The following is an 18135-nucleotide window of genomic DNA, read 5'->3' as shown; positions in this document are numbered from 1 at the left end:
CTCCTCTCTGATTATTGTTGCTGCATCATTAACATACACTTATCCTGACAGATTTGATATTTAGACACTTTAAGATCAATTCAGTTCAGTTCAATTCAATTTGTATAGCGCCAATTCAAAACAGAAGTTATCTCAGGACACTATTCAAATAGAGCAGGTCTAGACCGAACTCTTTAAAACATTATTTACAGAGACCCAACAGTACCACCATGAGCAAGACCTTGGAGACAAGGGCAAGGAAAAACTGCCTGTTAAAAGGCAGAAACCTAGGACAGATCCTTCAGCTCTAGGTGGGTGGTCGTCTGCCTCGACCAGTTGGGGTGAAAGAGAGAGAGACAGAGAGAGAGAGAGACAGGAGACCAGCAGACAGACAGACAGACAGACAGACAGGTGCACAGCAACAACAGTAGCAACAACTACACCAATAGTAGTGACTGATGATGGTGAACATGAAGAACACGATGATGATGACAACAGCAACAAGATCAGGACAATTTAAATTAAGTTTTGTAATTTAAAAGGAAATAAAGTCATTAAAATCAAGTTCGTTAACTCTGTACATTTACTCTATATTTACATGATACATATATTCTTCTCATTCATCTGCTCTCACTGTTTAATTCATCTAATTTCACTCTCAACCTTATGGGAGTTCAATTCAAGGTCCACTTACTACTGTTGACTACTGTCACAACCTGGTTAAAAAGTGTGAGAGGGAGACCACAGTCTGCGAATAGTTAATTTAATTAAGCAAAATAATCAATATAGTTTAATCTGTCTGTCAGTAAATCAGTATGTCTGCAATGTCTGTGTGAGTGAAAGCTGACGTGTATATGTATGAATGTAAAACCCAGAACACAACCAACAACCAAGAGTGCGGGCGCCTGGTTAGCTTAGTTGGTAGAGCTGGCAACCGATATACGTAGCTGCTGCAGCGGCCCGGGTTCGACTCTGACCTGCGGCCCTTCGCTGCATGTCATCCCCTCTCTCTCTGCCCCCCTTTCCTGTTGATCTTCAGCTGTCACTATCAAATAAAGGCAATAAAAGGCCAAAACAATTACTAAAAAAAAAAACGAGTTCAGTCAGCAGGTCAGAGGAAGAGACTGAGAAAGCCTTGCAGGTGTGTTTATAGCCTCTTAGCTCCACCCCTTACTTCCTGAAACAAAGATGGTAAACAACCAAGAGAGAGGAACAGAACAGGGCTGACACTCAGGCTGTCACTCTCTCTGTTTATTGATATGCACCATTTTACAGACAAATTCCTTGTATGTGAAAACCTAAAAATAAACCTGATTACTGTGGTTGTTGTTGTTGTTGCTGACACTTTATTCACGGACAGTCAATCTGTTTCTATTCTCTGTCCACTGACTCTACTGTTGTCTCTTATTTATGGCCTGCAGCTACAGGCTCGACCCCCCCCCCATCACCAACGGCATGAGCTGTCCACGCGTCCTCTCTTCACTTTGATTGGCTACAGTTGTTCAAAGAGGTTGCACCAACCAATCACAGAGCTCCGTCCACCAGCGGCTCCGTGTGTCCACACTATGACCTCGTGCTGCTTAGTGAGGTAACGGGACACCAGGACCCCCCCCACCACCACCACTACCACCTCTGGCTGTATAAAACTGACCTCCGACTCTTTACTGACACAGAAACACCGACAGACTGCTTCAGCTCATTGACCAGAACAGTTTTATTTTAATTATATTTATTATTTATCAGAACCAGAACCAGAACCCCAACCAGAACCAGTACTGACACCAGCACCAGAACCGGCACCAGCACCAGAGCCAGAGCCAGCACCAGAGACAGAGCAAGCAACAGAGCCAGAGCAAGCAACAGAGCCAGCGCCAGAGCCAGAGCCAGAATCAGAACCAGAGCCAGCACCAGAGCCAGTGCCAGTGCCAGAGCCAGAACCAGAGCAAGCAACAGAGCCAGCACCAGAGCCAGAGCCAGAACCAGAGTCAGCACCAGAGCCAGAGCCAGAGCCAGAGCCAGAACCAGAGCCAGCACCTGTACCGACACCAGAACCAGAACCAGAACCATCATGGTTCTGTCTCCAGCGACCAACAAGCTCAGAGTGTTCCAGCTGGTCTTCTCAGATCCGGGCCGGTCCTTCTACAGCAGTGGGGACAAGTTGTCCGGCTCTGTCCAGCTGGAGGTAGCCCAGCCCTGCAGGCTGACCGGACTCAGGGTCTCCGCCGCCGGCTGCGCCCATGTGGTCCACCGTGGTGGGAAGAACCGTAAGAGCAGCAGCCAGGAGGTGGAGTACCTAAAGTACGAGGAGGAGCTGAGGCTGGAGGAGGAGCTCACTAAAGGTACGGAGGACTTTTACTGTTCGGGGAGAAAGGAGGCTATGGAAGCCCGTTAATGCCACTAATCCTAACCCATAACACAAAATCAGATGGAAAATTCAAAAACTAAAAGTCACTTTTTTTATCATCAAGGCTGTTTTAATCTTAGGTTTTATTTACTGCCGTTGTTGACGTTAAGAGTTTCTAAAAATTGCGATGTTGTTTATAATAAAACTGTTTTGTATAATGATTAAAAATAGAAGGCAACTTGTTCCTGCGAGAATAAATTGTCTGTAATATGAGCAAATATTAAACTGCAGTGATTGAGTCAGTGTTGCTACCTTGCTCATGGACGATCTCTGCCCTCAGACTCAGACGGCTGCTTCCTGCTTCAGTCCGATAAAACATACAGCTTCCAGTTCGGCTTCGAGCTGCCTGCTGCCGGGTGAGCCTCTGCGATTGATTACAGTGATGACTTATTGATTATAGGTCTGATCGCAGTGTCCTGAACACGTGTCCTCTGTTTCAGACGTCTGGTGTCGTCCTATAAAGGAAAGTTTGGTTACGTCCGGTACTACGCAAGGGCCGTGCTGGATAGGCCTTCCCAGCATGCTTTGCAGTGTGAGAGGGAGTTTGAGGTGGAGGAGCCGCTGGACGTCAACCGACCCGACCTGCTGGTATGAAAACATACTAAAATTTTATTAACATGATATCAGCAAATTGTTAAGATGTTATTAAGACGTTATTACATAAATATATCAACCATTAAAGCTCCAGTGTGTCACATTAATATAATATCCATAGGTTTGTTTTCATTAGTCTTTAAACACCTGAACATAAGAATCATTGTGTGTTTGTTACCTTAGAATGAGACATTGTTATCTACAGAGGGAGCGGCTCCTCTTCTGGCGGATCGCCATGTTTCTACAGTGGCCCTGAAAGGACAAACCAAACAAGATTTTTTTACTGTTTGACAAAATAAATAATATATATATATATATAAAGGTTATATTTACAGAAGCCAATATGTCAGACCAAAACAATGGTTGCTACAATTTACCAGACTCCATTAACAAAACCAGTAACCAGTAATTTTACCTCAACAAAAACAAAATAAAACTCATTAAACAGTCTTTGTTAGTGTTTCCAACAATCACCAACTCTGGTTTGGTGGAAATAAATCCTTCATTCACCGACGTAGATGATAAAAACAGCAGTTTCAGTCGGAGCAGACCGGCTATGGAAACAAACCACAGAGAGGCTGCGATACAACACAGGCAGAGGGAGAGAGACACCATATGACTCTGTATCTTTATATAGAGAATATAATGTTTAATATCTAATTTATAACTTTTAAGCCAGGTCTAACTTATGGTAAAATAGTGAGTTTAAAAGTTAGAAATGTCTTTAATCTTTGACATTGTCCTGGGAGGCAAAAACATTCTAAATACTTTTGAACTGAAAATGTTCTGAGAACTACAATTCAGTTAAAAAATGACCTTTCATAATGTCATGTGAAATCAAACAATCTGTGAGATGATGATGATGATGATGATGATATTAGAGATGAAGGTTAGAAATCCAGCCCCTCACAGACCAGTTGACTGTCCCCCCTCAGGCTCCAGCGGCGGCCTCCAAACAGAAGAAGGTCACCTGTATGTTCATCCCTGACGGCCAGGTGTCCATCAGTGCTCAGATCGACAGGAAGGGCTTCTGTGAGGGCGAAGACATCAACATCAATGCCAAGTTTGAGAACACCTGCTCCCGAATTGTAGTGCCGAAGGCTGCTATCATTGCCAAACACTCGTACATCGCAGACGGACGCACCAAGGTGACGCACAAACACGAGGAGGAAAACTTCCTGTCTGGTTACGGGGACTGCAGGCCTCTGATCTCTCATCTCTGTGTTCCAGGAGGTGCGTCAGAAACTGACGGCGGTCCGAGGAAACCACATCATCTCTGGGATGTGCGACATGTGGCAGGGCAAGACCATCAGAGTCCCCAAACTGAGGCCGTCCCTGCTGGGCTGTGACATCATCAAGGTGGACTATGCCCTCATGGTGAGCTGTGGTCGATGACATCAGACCGATAATAAATAAATAAATGTTTATTACAGACATAGTTAGATTTTGGCGTCTAGGCTCCGACCTCATCACTCCCGGCAGATGTGTAAATGGTAAATAGACTGTACCTATATAGCTTTCTAGTCTCTCAACCACTCAATACGCTGTACACTACAGCCACAATCACCCCATTCATACACTTTCATACACTGATGGCTGCCATCGAGCTGCCAACTGCTCACCAGAACAGAAACTAATCATTCATACACATTCACACACCAATGCACATCGGGAGCAATTTGGGGTTCAGTGTCTTGCTCAAGGACACTTCAACATTTGAGAGGAGCCGGGGATCAAACCAACAACCTTCCGATTAGTGGACGACCTCCTCTATTTCTAAGCCACAGTTTCCATAGAGATATTGGGGAGTGAGGAGCAAATAACTTAAACCCAGAGCCACAGCCTACAGGTGGATGCTGGGGTGGTGGTGGAGGGGCATACAGAGCAGAGGGAGAGCTGGTAAAATGTGCAGCTTAAATAGACCACCAGAGTGGAAGGATGTATGTGTATATATGATGAAAATGATCTGACCCCCCTTCCAGATCTACCTGCACATTCCGGGCAGTGAGAAACTGGTCCTGGAGCTGCCTCTGGTCATTGGTACGATCCCCTTCAGTGGTGTCGGCAGTAGGACCAGCAGCATGAGCAGCCAGGCTGGGTCCATGAGCAGCTGGTCCTCCTTTCCCTCTGCCCCCCCCAGCTACAGTAACATCCACAGAGACCTGAGACTAGACGGCCCCAGGACCCCCCTGCTGCAGGACTACGATGGCGGGGAAGACCAGGATGAGGAGGATGGCGGGCTCTTCATGAGAGTGCCTGAACTGTACTACCCCCCTCCCCCTGCATACAGCGAGGTCTGTCTGTCTGTCTGTCTCTTATAAATAAATCATAGTAATATAACATAACATATGTAACATATGAACAGTATAAAGTAATAATAGTAATTTTTTCTGACCTCTGCCCTGTATCTACAGCACTAACCTGCTCTCTGAAAACTTCAGGGGACTCAATCTTTAAAAATCTTTAATCTTTAACTGTCTCTGAACGACAATTAATGTAAAAATAATTGGACTTCACTAAAACCTATGAAATTAAATTAATATTAATATTGTCATAACTGTTATATGAATCAAATGGACTGTACAGACCTCTGACCTGTATCAACAGCACTGACCTATATAACAATAAATATTCATTTTAATTTGAAATGCTTAATAACCACCCACATGGTGGCGCTATTTAATAATATTTAATTGAATGTGTTTATCTCCAGGGGGCATTTGTGTACCACGTTTGATGACTTTAGCATTTTTAGTATTTGAGATATTGATTATAACAGTCCAAAAAACTTATGGAAGAAGAAAAAGAATCATAAGTAAAATTAAGCTGAAGATAACTAAATAAAATTGTGCAAGCAGCAATCACACAATTATAGATGATTGTAGATAATCATGTCTTATAATCTTGTGTTTGTTGTCTTTAGGTTGATCAGGACTCTGTTAACCCTCCTCAGGCTGTTCAGGTCTTCTGAGGACCACTTCCACACGGGTCCACTGCTACAGACTGAACCCCTGAAACCTGATCTTCACTTCCTGAAGCCAGTCTCAGAACTGTTGAGATGATGACTCAGTCTTTGATATTTGTTAGTTGTATTTGTTGTTTATACTACTGTAGTTACAGGAAGTTACAGTTGTACATATGATGTAAATAAGAGCAGATATTTATTTTTATACTCAATAAATCAGTTTAACTTTGACTGTTGGTGTGTTTCACTGAAATAAACCAACAATATTCTTACTTTACAGCTCATAAAAAAAACAATATCACCCTCACCGGCCCAGACGGACCAGTTGCATCCGGGCTCGAAGACTCTCCCATCCCCCGGTGGCGAGCAGTAAGACTCCACCAGAAGTGGATTCGCAGTAGGGCACGTAGATTGTCGACCAACGGCAATTGCAGGCACGAACCGTGGAACGGGGCCTTGCCAGTGCCCCAGACCCCCTCCCCAATTCTAGGGGAGGGTTAACATGTAAAGAAAATCGTGAGCTATACAAATCAAATCAGGGCAGGGACGTTTCAAAAGGTAAAAAATCCAAAAAGATCAGGCCAGTAACCGATTATAGACTGTTAAATTTAGCTGAATTGATTTATTTCAAAGTATGCAGATTAATTATGTGATGTCATTAGCAATGGCAAATTTATGTAAAAAGATACACAAATTAGTAACGTGAAAATAGAAAATATATATATGTCCTCAGGTCCATTAGGGGCGAGTAGTGTACCGTGGGAACAATAGATGGAAAGAAGAAGAATTAGTCCTGTTTACGGGAGATGGACGTGATATACACTGTGTTTGTCAGGAACAAAAAACTTCCCCATGTTCGGAAGAAGCCTCCAGTGAGTTACTACAACAAAATAATTTATTTCAACAATTAGAAGAAACTGCTGAATGCCATCAGTGGGCGCCAGCTTACCTTTGTGCGATGGAAGACAGTTCACCAACTCAGCAGTTCGGTTATCTCCAGGTTCGTCCAGAGGAAGGTGGCGCTTGAGTAAAAACGTGCGGAGACCTAAGAAAAAATGCACAATCCCAAGATGGGTAAAAATGTTCAGTGACTGCAGCTAAGCTAAAAGTAGCCAAAACAAAGGTTTTTAAGTAGCCCAAGCAAAAGTACCCTAGTAGCCTTGTAAAAGAACAAGACGAACCAGTTAAGCCTTATAAAAGTGTATTTTTGTCTTATAATTTACAGGAAGCAGTCGCCGTCTCACAACTGAACAAATGTGGCCACGACCGGACAAGGGAAGATTTAAAGAATATGCTTCATCTACTGTATAAGGAAAAGATACGTTAATAGAACCAATCTAACCGACATTTGTTTCCACAGACAACCCCTCAAACGAGGCCGTGACGTCCCATTGCCGGAGCTATGTCGCAAGTCCAGATTTACACGATGCAAATGACACATGTGTAAGTAACTTTACTGTTTCCCTTCCTTGTTTCATTTTAATTCAATTCAATTCAATTTTATTTGTATAGCGCCAATTCATAACAGAAGTTATCTCAGGACACTTTTCAAATAGAGCAGGTCTAGACCGAACTCTTTAAAACATTAATTACAGAGACCCAACAGTACCACCATGAGCAAGCACTTGGCGACAAGGGCAAGGAAAAACTGCCTGTTAAAAGGCAGAAACCTAGGACAGATCCTCCGGCTCTAAATTGTACTGTGACCTAAGTTTTTTATTCATACCACTCCATTTAATTGTTTTCCAGCTGCCGAAGACCTATTACGAGACAGTACGCAGGAGCTTCAAACAAACAACCAGACCTGCACCAGGCGGAGCAAGAGTTCAGCTCAGAGTCGATCGAGAAGAAAGAGGGTAAGACTTTTTGGGACTATTTTCAGGTGCATTAAAAGATGTGTTGTGTCCATACGCAGTGCATCGCATACTGATTGTCTTTATTGATTGCTTTACAGCTGCGGAAGTGAGACAGAGGTACTAGATGAGGAAGAGGGGAACTTGAACCCACCACCATAGACCTGATGTCGATGAGGAAGGCGCACGTTGGCGGGGTGTCTGGATGGATGGCAACCCCATCCTTCGCAGCCAGGAGCCACCAAGCCGTGCCACGCGCAGTCGAGATAGGGCGACAGTACAGGGCAATGCACCACAGACGTCTGTAAAACGGGCCAAATTCAGACAGAATGCCGCAGTAACACAGCTCGAGGCGGCAAACAGCCACTCGGTGCGTAGGATTTGGGCTTCCGGAGCTATACAAGTGTGTGTTTGGCTAATAAAGCTCTTCTTAATAAACATGTCCTGGCAAATTCCCTTCCTCAATAAATTCATTCAGTCCTGATGGTAATAATAGTGTAGTCCAAGGAAACAATGACATGAATATACAACATAAAGCATATCATAGAATATATTATTTTATTAATGGGGGTTGCATTTATAATGACCCAGGGTGACCAATAGTGACAATAGATCTGTCAACCAATCACAAGGAATTTTCTTGTTTAAAAGTAGTGGTTCACTAATACTGAGTAAGGAAATTCATGCCAGAACTGGGCAGACGTGGCTTCACTGCTATTCATATGCTAATTAGATCCATTAGCACTCGCAGCCTCCACATATGTCATGGTTCGTTACAATATGTGGCACAGACAAACACGTTCACAGGCTAAATTGTCGTAACGCGAAAATAGGGAGATACCGGCGTTTAAAGGGACGAAAATCTTACTTTTCACGCAGTGTCTCTCTCTCTCTATCTTCCCCTGGTGGCTGACTGCAGTATAGACGCTCTCTCTCTATCTCCCCCTGGTGACTGACTGCAGTATAGACTCTACTTGGTTTTAATTAGTTATTTGAAGATATAAGAAGGGGGTTTCACGTCATGACAGACAGACAGACAGACAGACAGACAGACAGACAGACAGGTGCACAGCAACAACAGTATTGGCAATGGCAATCTAGCAGGACCATGGCAGGAGGCTCCACCAGGATCGATAAGAACCTGCGAGACGAGAAAGCACAAGAACTCCGGGGAAGAAGTGAAGTTAGTAACATGCATTAATGGGACATGAATGAGTGCATAAAGAGAGAGGAAGAGAGGAGCTCAGTGCACCATGGGAAATCCCCCGATAGTCTAGGCCTATAGCAGCATAACTAAGGGATGGTTCAGGACTCACCTGATCCAGCCCTAACTATAAGCTTTATCAAAGAGGAATGTCTTAAGCCTACTCTTGAAAGTGGTGAGGGTGTCTGCCTCCCGAACGACAACTGGAAGCTGGTTCCACAGGAGAGGAGCTTGGTAACTGAAGGCTCTGGCTCCTGTTCTACTTTTAGAGACTATAGGAACCACAAGTAGCCCAGCATTCAGAGAACGTAGTGTTCTAGTGGGGTAATAGGGTACTATGAGCTCTTTAAGATATGAAGGGGCCTGACCATGAAGAGCTTTATAGGTGAGGAGGAGGATTTTAAATTCTATTCTACATTTTACAGGGAGCCAATGCAGAGAAGCTAGTACAGGAGAGATGTGATCTCTTTTTCTAGTTCCTGTCAGTACTTGTGCTGCAGCAGCGTTCTGAATTAATTGGAGCGTTTTAATGGACTTATTGGGGCAACCTGATAATAAAGAGTTGCAGTAATCCAGCCTTGAAGTAACAAATGCATGGATTAGTTTTTCTGCATCTGTCTGTGATAGTATGTGTCTAATTTTTGTAATATTACGTAAATGAAAGAAGGCAGTCCTAGAGGTTTGCTTCATGTGGGAGTTAAAAGACAAATCCTGATCAAAGATAACTCCAAGATTCCTGACAATGGTGCTAGAGGCCATCTAGAGTAACTATATCTTTAGACAGTGAGTCTCTAAGGTTTTTGGGGCCAAGAACAAGAATTTCGTTTTTTTCTGAGTTTAACATCAGAAAATTGCAGCTCATCCAGGATTTTATGTTCTTAAGACATGTTTGTAATTTAGATAATTGATTAATTTCATCGGGCTTGATCGATAGATATAACTGCGTATCATCTGCATAACAGTGAAAGTTAATGGAGTGATTCCTAATAATGTTGCCTAAAGGGAGCATATATAAATTCAATTCAATTCAATTTTATTTGTATAGCGCCAATTCATAACAGAAGTTATCTCAGGACACTTTTCAAATAGAGCAGGTCTAGACCGAACTCTTTAACATTAATTACAGAGACCCAACAGTACCACCATGAGCAAGCACTTGGCGACTAGGGCAAGGAAAAACTGCCTGTTAAAAGGCAGAAACCTAGGACAGATCCTCCGGCTCTAGGTGGGTGGTCGTCTGTCTCGACCAGTTGGGGTGAGAGAGAGAGAGAGAGAGAGAGAGAGAGAGAGAGAGAGAGAGAGCGACAGACAGACAGACAGGTGCACAGCAACAACAGTATTGGCAATGGCAGTCAAGCAGGACCATGGCAGGAGGCTCCACCAGGATCCATGAGAACCTGCGAGACGAGAAAGCACAAGAACTCCGGGGAAGAAGTGGAGTTAGTAACATGCATTAAAGGGACATGAATGAGTGCAGAAAGAGAGAGGAAGAGAGTAGCTCAGTGCACCATGGGAAATCCCCCGATAGTCTAGGCCTATAGCAGCATAACTAAGGGATGGTTCAGGACTCACCTGATCCAGCCCTAACTATAAGCTTTATCAAAGAGGAATGTCTTAAGCCTACTCTTGAATGTGGTGAGGGTGTCTGCCTCCCGAACCACAACTGGAAGCTGGTTCCACAGGAGAGGAGCTTGGTAACTGGAGGCTCTGGCTCCTGTTCTACTTTTAGAGACTATAGGAACCACAAGTAGCCCAGCATTCAGAGAACGTAGTGTTCTAGTGGGGTAATAGGGTACTATGAGCTCTTTAAGATATGAAGGGGCCTGACCATGAAGAGCTTTATAGGTGAGGAGGAGGATTTTAAATTCAATTCTACATTTTATAGGGAGCCAATGCAGAGTAGCTAGTACAGGAGAGATGTGATCTCTTTTTCTAGTTCCTGTCAGTACTCGTGCTGCAGCGTTCTGAATTAATTGGAGCGTTTTAATGGACTTATTGGGGCAACCTGATAATAAAGAGTTGCAGTAATCCAGCCTTGAAGTAACAAATGCATGGATTAGTTTTTCTGCATCTGTCTGTGATAGGATGTGTCTAATTTTTCTAATATTACGTAAATGAAAGAAGGCAGTCCTAGAGGTCTGCTTTATGTGGGAGTTAAATGACAAATCCTGATCAAAGATAACTCCAAGATTCCTGACAGTGGTGCTAGAGGCCAAGTTAATGCCATCTAGAGTGACTATATCTTTAGACAATGAGTCTCTAAGGTTTTTGGGGCCAAGAACAAGAATTTCGTTTTTTTCTGAGTTTAACATCAGAAAATTGCAGGTCATCCAGGATTTTATGTCCTTAAGACATGTTTGTAATTTAGATAATTGATTAATTTCATTGGGTTTGATTGATAGATATAACTGCGTATCATCTGCATAACAGTGAAAGTTAATGGAGTGATTCCTAATAATGTTGCCTAAAGGGAGCATATATAAAGTAAATAGTATTGGTCCAAGTACAGAACCTTGTGGAACTCCATGACTAACTTTAGTATTTATGGAGGATTCATCGTTAACATGTACAAACTGAGAACGATCTGATAAGTATGACTTAAACCAGGTTAGTGCGGTTCCTTTAATGCCAATTTGATGCTCAAGTCTCTGCAAAAGAACATCATGGTCAATGGTGTCAAATGCAGCACTAAGATCTAATAATACAAGTACAGAGACAAGTCCATTGTCAGAAGCAGTCAGAAGGTCATTATTAACTTTAACCAGAGCTGTCTCTGTGCTATGATGAACTCTAAATCCTGACTGAAAATCCTCAAATAAACTATTGTTATGTAGAAAGTCACACAACTCTTTGGCGACTACTTTCTCCAGAATCTTAGAGAGGAACGGGAGGTTAGAAATCGGTCTATAGTTGGCTAAAACCCCTGGGTCAAGAGTAGACTTTTTAAGAAGGGGTTTAATTACAGCTACTTTAAAGGACTGTGGTACATATCCTGATAATAAAGAAAGATTAATCATATCCAGTAAAGAAGTGCCAATTAAGGGAACAACTTCTTTAAGCAGCCTAGTTGGGATCGGGTCTAACAGACAGGTTGATGGCTTCGATGAAGAAATGATTGAAGTTAACTGATGAAGATCGATAGCAGAAAAACAGTCTAAATATATATCTAAGTTTACATTGACAGAAGTCCCTGAACTTGGAGAGCCACTGATAACTGTTGATGGCAGTTGGTGATTAATTTTTTCTCTAATAGTAATAATTTTATTATAGAAGAAGCTCATGAAGTCATTGCTACTTAAGTTTATGGGGATATGTGGCTCAATAGAGCTGTGACTCTCTGTCAGCCTGGCTACAGTGCTGAAGAGGAACCTAGGGTTGTTCTTATTTTCTTCTATTAGTGCTGAGTAATAGGCTCCTCTGGCATTACGGAGGGCCTTTCTATAAATCTTAAGATCATCTTGCCAATTTGAGCGATATTCTGATAATTTGGAAGAGCGCCATTTCATTTCAGATTTCCTAGCTATTTGCTTTAACTGGCGGGTTTGGTGGTTATACCAAGGTGCTAGTCTCCTATGTTTTAATAATTTCCTTTTCATAGGAGCAATAGAGTCTAATGTTTTTCGTAGTGAGCCTGCAGCACTATCGACAAGATTATCAATTTCAGAGGGACTAAAGTCGTTATAGGACTCTGTTAAATTCAGACATGGCATTGAATTAAACACTGAAGGAATCTCCTCCTTAAATTTAGCTACAGCACTGTCAGATAGACATCTGCTGTAGGAAGTTTTGCCTAATGGCTTATAATCTAATAGTATGAATTCAAAAGTTACTAAATAATGGTCAGATAGGAAAGGATTATGTGGGAAGACTATTAAATGTTCAATATCAATGCCATATGATAAAACAAGGTCAAGAGTGTGATTAAAACAATGAGTTGGTTTATTTACACTCTGACAGAAGCCAATTCAATTCAATTTCCTTAAGGGAGTCATCCTAAAGGGATCAATAAAGAGAAGTGTAAGTCTAAGTCTAAGTCTGAGTCAGCTGGGACCGCAATACTCTGGTGGCGCTCTGAATGGAGAAAGATGGCAGCAGCTGTACCTGGATATTCAGGATTCAATTAATTATTTGTATAGCACCAATTCATAACAGAAGTTATCTCAGGACACTTTTCAGATAGAGCAGGTCTAGACAGAACTCCTTATAACATTATTTACAGAGACCCAACAGTTCCCACCATGAGCAAGACCTTGGCAATGGTGGCAAGGAAAAACTTCTTTTTAAGGGTAATGGGGTGAGGAGGCAAAGGACAGAGACAAAGATGCACAGCAAGAACAACAGTGGGAGGAAATGGAGACGATGGTTCTGACGCCTGCAGAAGGATTTTATCTTTTATTTCAGAATCAGAATCACTGTTATTGGCCAGGTATGTGTGCACATACAAGGTATTTGACTCTGGTTTTACTTTGCTCACCATGTACAAACAAACTAACAGCATGAATAAACAACAAGTTCAACAACATATAGATAAACTTATATGTACAGTTATACATATATATAAACAAACATTTGTAGAACAAAAAGTACTAGAGAGGGCAGTACTGAGGCGACAGTCTGGATCTTCTGCTCATATTGAATCTCTCTCTGGTCTTCAGTTTCTGTCAAGTGTCAAAATTCTTGAAAATTGTCATGTTTTTGGGAAAGTAAAAACTTGTTTTGGTTATTTCTAAAATGGGAACTTTTTTAAAAAGCTTTGAAACAGTCAGGACATTTTAGACTGAAGTTCAGGTTTGAATTAGGTTACTGTGTGTGTGTAATGTGACTCTGTTGTTTACTCCGACTGCAGCTGCTCACATCACATACACACACACATACATACACACACACACACACACACACACAAACACACATATATATATATACACAATGGTCGGGACGTTGTATGTAAAACATAAATAACAACAGAATGTAGTTATAAAGTTATACAAATGTTCAAACTGATAACTGGGACACTTGGGACATGTCCGAGTGTTTTATAAAATAGCATCATCACTTATAAACAACCTGAGGTCTGCGGACAGATCACAGTCTTATTTTACAGACTGACTTTACAGAGCTGCTAACTGAAGAAGTCTCTTATGTCTTTGTCCTCTTGCTGTAAATGAATCTATTGCTCTTCTTCTAGCTGCTGTACTTATCTATAAATGATTATCGTGTGGTGGCCTCTAGTGGACAGGATCGGCAGTTAATAGTATACGGCATTGAAACAATGAGGCACTTCTCATCTGAAAGTTGATTAATTATTTTTATCTAACGTTGATTTTCCTTCTGCTTCGAAATGTAGGGCAGTGATATTGGATATTATTATTTTCATTGATAATGTGATACTGACATTGTTTGATTGCAGCTGTCGATGTGATGGATGGCTATTACTGTACCATTGTTGTGCGTTGTTGAGTATATTCATATTGTCAACTCTGTAGTAACTACACACCTTAGGTGCAATGCTACACAGCAAACCCGTATTTATATTAATCATTAACTAAATAGTTGTTACATCTATTTTTCTAAAGTACATCAATCGTTAGCTAAGTAGCTTAATCTGAAAGCTAATGTTAGCAACATCTGGTAAACATTAGTTTATAATCCTATTCTTTCCTGATGACGAAAATTAGAATTGGGTGTGTATAGACCATGGTTTGGGTGAATACTGAAGTATTTACAGTGAAACTGTGTGTTCACCATAACTTGAGTAGGGACAGAAAGGACACAGGTGAGTGGTCAGTGCTGTAGATACAGGTCAGAGGTCAGTGCTGTAGATCCAATCCAATCCAATCCACTTTATTTATATAGCACGATTTTAACAAACACAAGGTTTCCAAAGTGCTGCACAAAAAGATTCAATGTTCAATTCACTGTTATTTGTATAGCGCTATAACAGCTTTTCAAATAGAGCAGGTCTAGACTGAACTCTTTATAACATTATTTACAGAGACCCAACAGTACCACCATGAGCAAGCACTTGGAGACAAGGGCAAGGAAAAACTGCCTGTTAAAAGGCAGAAATCTAGGACAGATCCTTCAGCTCTAGGTGGGTGGTCGTCTGCCTCGACCAGTTGGGGTGAAAGAGAGAGAGACAGAGAGAGAGAGAGACAGGAGACCAGCAGACAGACAGACAGACAGACAGGTGCACAGTCAAACAGGACCATGGCAGGAGGCTCCACCAGGATCAATGAGAACCTGCAAGACGAGAAAAGCACAAGAACTCCGGGGAAGAAGTGAAGTTAGTAACATGCAGTAATGGGACATGAATGAGTGCAGAAAGAGAGGAATAGATTAACAGAGTAAATACATAACACAATAGAAGCACAATAGAAAGATGAAGTACACATTAGAAAAATAAAAGCAATAAAATAAATAAGTAAAATAAATAAAATAAATAAAATAAATAAAATAAATAAAATAAATAAAATGCACTGCCTGCACACGATAAAATATCAACGCTCTAAAATGGTGTCAAAAGCCAAAGAAAAAAGGTGTGTTTTAAGAAGAGTTTTAAAATGAGACAGAGAGGAGGCCTGTCTAATGTGCAGCTGCAATCCAAAGTTTAAGAGCTTAAGCCTAGCTTTAGGCACTGTCAGGAGCAGCTGGTCAGCTGACCTGAGAGATCGGCTGGGAGTGTAGGGGTGCAGCAGCTCAGAGAGGTAAGATGGGGCAAGGCCATTCAAGGCTTTAAAAGCAAATAATAGAATTTTAAAATGAATCCTAAAATGGACGGGCAGCCAGTGGAGTGCAGCTAAAATAGGTGAAATAGGTAGATACAGGTCAGAGGTCAGTGCTGTAGATAGGTATAAGAGAATAATGCCCTTTGAGGTGTTCATTAATTCCTGATAATTAACACTTTATCGAACATATTAAATGTTTAGTGTAGATCTTATAAATTTAAACTTTAATTTAAATACAAAACTAAGAGCAAAAATAAATTAATGTAATAATAAACAAATAATAAAGTATTGTAATGAAAAAATCTATGAAAAGATTGTTCTTTAAACACATCCTGCACATCGACTCTCATCGTGTTACAGTCGACCTCCATTCCTCACACACACCCTTCTTCTTCTGTTTTCTTCCACCTGCATGACCAGCTGCCTGTCTCCACTCTGATTGGTCGACATTGGACCCTAAGCTGCGTGTGAGTGGTGGAGGGCTGGCGGGCACACGCTTAGAGAGTGATCGAGTGTCAGAGTCAGCGCCAGCTCAGATCCCTATTTCTGTTCCTACATTTAGAGTGAGTGAGCTAATGCTAACGCTAGCTCTGAGTCAAACATTGCATGGACAGGAGGTCAAAGTTCACTACAGCTGTGAGACCGTAAACACAATCACAACAGAGCAGAATGAGTTAATGAATCAACTCACTCAGTGTGTGACAGCTTCCACAACAGCAAAGACTTTCCTAAATAAAATTGTAAGTATAGAGGTGTGACTGGATGGTGTCAGCAGGAAGTCGACCTCAGAGGATTTCCTGGAAGAACATGAGACATTGAGACAGATGGATGGACAGACGATCTGAGTTTATTTCTGCACATCCAACATGTCACTCTGGACTATGGAAGCCTAAAAGAGACAATATTAAAATATCCTATCAATATCATTTTACACATATACATATATTAAGAAAATATTAAATTGCATTTTAAATTTACCATTTAAAAGTGGTCAATTATTTGATATTTTCATCTGCAAAGATAACATTTTGAAGCAAACAAAAAAACGGGTTCACAGCTTGCTGTTTTTTTTAAAAACAAAATTAAATTAAAGCTGCAAGCAGCGTTGAGCGGGACCTCGCACTCCATGCAACTCGGGGCGTGCTGCGGCCGCGTTGCGTGCCGTCGTTACACGTGCGGACCAAAACATGAAATTTCACGTAAATCAGCTCAAAATTGCCACGCAGCGCTTACTTCCTGTTGCGGGTAGGTGGCGCTATCACTATGTTTTAATATTGTCATGTAGACAAGTTCAGGGCAGGACTGTTGTAACACACGTGATGTTTCATTGAGATTGGACCACGTACGCTGACTGAGGACGTGTTCAGGGCGAGACTGTTTCAGAATATATGAAGTTTACTGGAGATTGGACATTGCACACTGAAGTTATGAGTGCTGTTTTATGGCGAATCCGCTGAATTTGACAAGTCGTCACCGGCACGGTCATTTCACGTAACTCAGCTCAAAATCGCCACGCAGTGCTTACTTTCTATTGCCAGTAGGTGGCGCTATCACTATGAAGCTGCATCTGTATTGCGGGATATTTTCTCCAGCATGAAGAACAGACTAATGCTGGTAAAACACCGCTTCAACCTGACGGCAGAGGGAGTCCACATCCAGCAGAGGCTGACAGGCTGCGAGGTGTTGGGGGATGGACAGCCGGCAGTCATTATGTTCACCGACAGCTCTGATGGACAGGATGCCGACAGCCGGATGTACAATATGATGCATTTCACCAACGCCAGCGGCGACAGATGGGAGATCCAGTGGAGCACCATGAAGAGGATGCACTTCCAGATGCTCTACTCTAACATCTACCTGCCCTTCTGTGTGCGGACACTCTATCACCTTGTGGACTACGAGAAGCGTCAGGTGGCACATCGGGTTCGTCCTCGAGTCTGCTTCATCACAAAGCCTGTTATGGGTGGTGCTCAGGTCACCTGCCTGGCCACGGACTTCTACCCTCGCCACATCAACCTGACGCCGCTGAATAACAGGCCCGTGCATGACAGTGAGCTGACTGGCGGCTTGGTGCTGCCCAATGGCAACGGCTTCTACCAGGTGAGGACGAAGATGATGGTCGGTGATGAGGAGCTGAAGAAGAAACACAACTACACCTGCACAGCGTCTCACCTGAGCTTGGACAACCGGCTGGAGGTGAGCTAGAGGGCCGAGTTCTCACACTCACACCAGATTCACGTTGTCTTTGGTCCCGCCGGCCTGGTGCTTGCTGTCATCCTGCTGCTGGTGCTGCTTTGGTGGCGGCGGTACAGTTGGAGGTCAAAAGGCATCGCCATGGAAACACAGCAACAACCAGGAGAGGCTGAGAGTGAAGGAACTGATTCAGGGAGACAGTCTGCAGCGAGTGCGAG

The 18135-nt window shown here is 42.4% G+C and overlaps 2 protein-coding genes across 2 annotated transcripts; both read left to right on the top strand.

Moving 5' to 3' along the window:
• The first annotated feature begins 1622 nt into the window (after positions 1-1622).
• On the top strand, positions 1623-6173 carry LOC127372316 (thioredoxin-interacting protein-like). Its single transcript, XM_051415884.1, has 7 exons — positions 1623-2318; positions 2664-2739; positions 2824-2971; positions 3913-4125; positions 4208-4354; positions 4960-5271; positions 5901-6173. Exons 1-7 carry the CDS (start codon positions 2048-2050, stop codon positions 5946-5948), a joined length of 1215 nt encoding a protein of 404 aa, XP_051271844.1. The 5' UTR covers positions 1623-2047; the 3' UTR covers positions 5949-6173.
• Positions 6174-13288: 7115 nt separating this feature from the next.
• Positions 13289-17929, top strand: LOC127349536 (class I histocompatibility antigen, F10 alpha chain). The gene is made up of 2 exons (XM_051375381.1): positions 13289-13293; positions 17266-17929. The coding sequence occupies exons 1-2, from the start codon at positions 13289-13291 to the stop codon at positions 17927-17929; spliced, it is 669 nt and encodes a 222-aa protein (XP_051231341.1).
• Positions 17930-18135: the final 206 nt, after the last annotated feature.

Source organism: Dicentrarchus labrax, unplaced genomic scaffold, assembly GCF_905237075.1.
Source record: "Dicentrarchus labrax unplaced genomic scaffold, dlabrax2021, whole genome shotgun sequence".
Lineage (NCBI taxonomy): Eukaryota > Metazoa > Chordata > Actinopteri > Moronidae > Dicentrarchus > Dicentrarchus labrax.
The sequence above is the reverse complement of the archived record's forward strand: the minus strand, read 5'-3'. Positions and strand labels throughout refer to the sequence as shown.

Coding starts and splice junctions, on each gene's coding strand:
- LOC127372316 (XM_051415884.1), top strand. CDS start 2,048: ATGGTTCTGTCTCCAGCGACCAACAAGCTCAGAGTGTTCCAGCTGGTC. Junction 2,319..2,663: donor GGAGGAGGAGCTCACTAAAG/GTACGGAGGACT, acceptor CTCTGCCCTCAG/ACTCAGACGGCTGCTTCCTG. Junction 2,972..3,912: donor TCAACCGACCCGACCTGCTG/GTATGAAAACAT, acceptor GTCCCCCCTCAG/GCTCCAGCGGCGGCCTCCAA.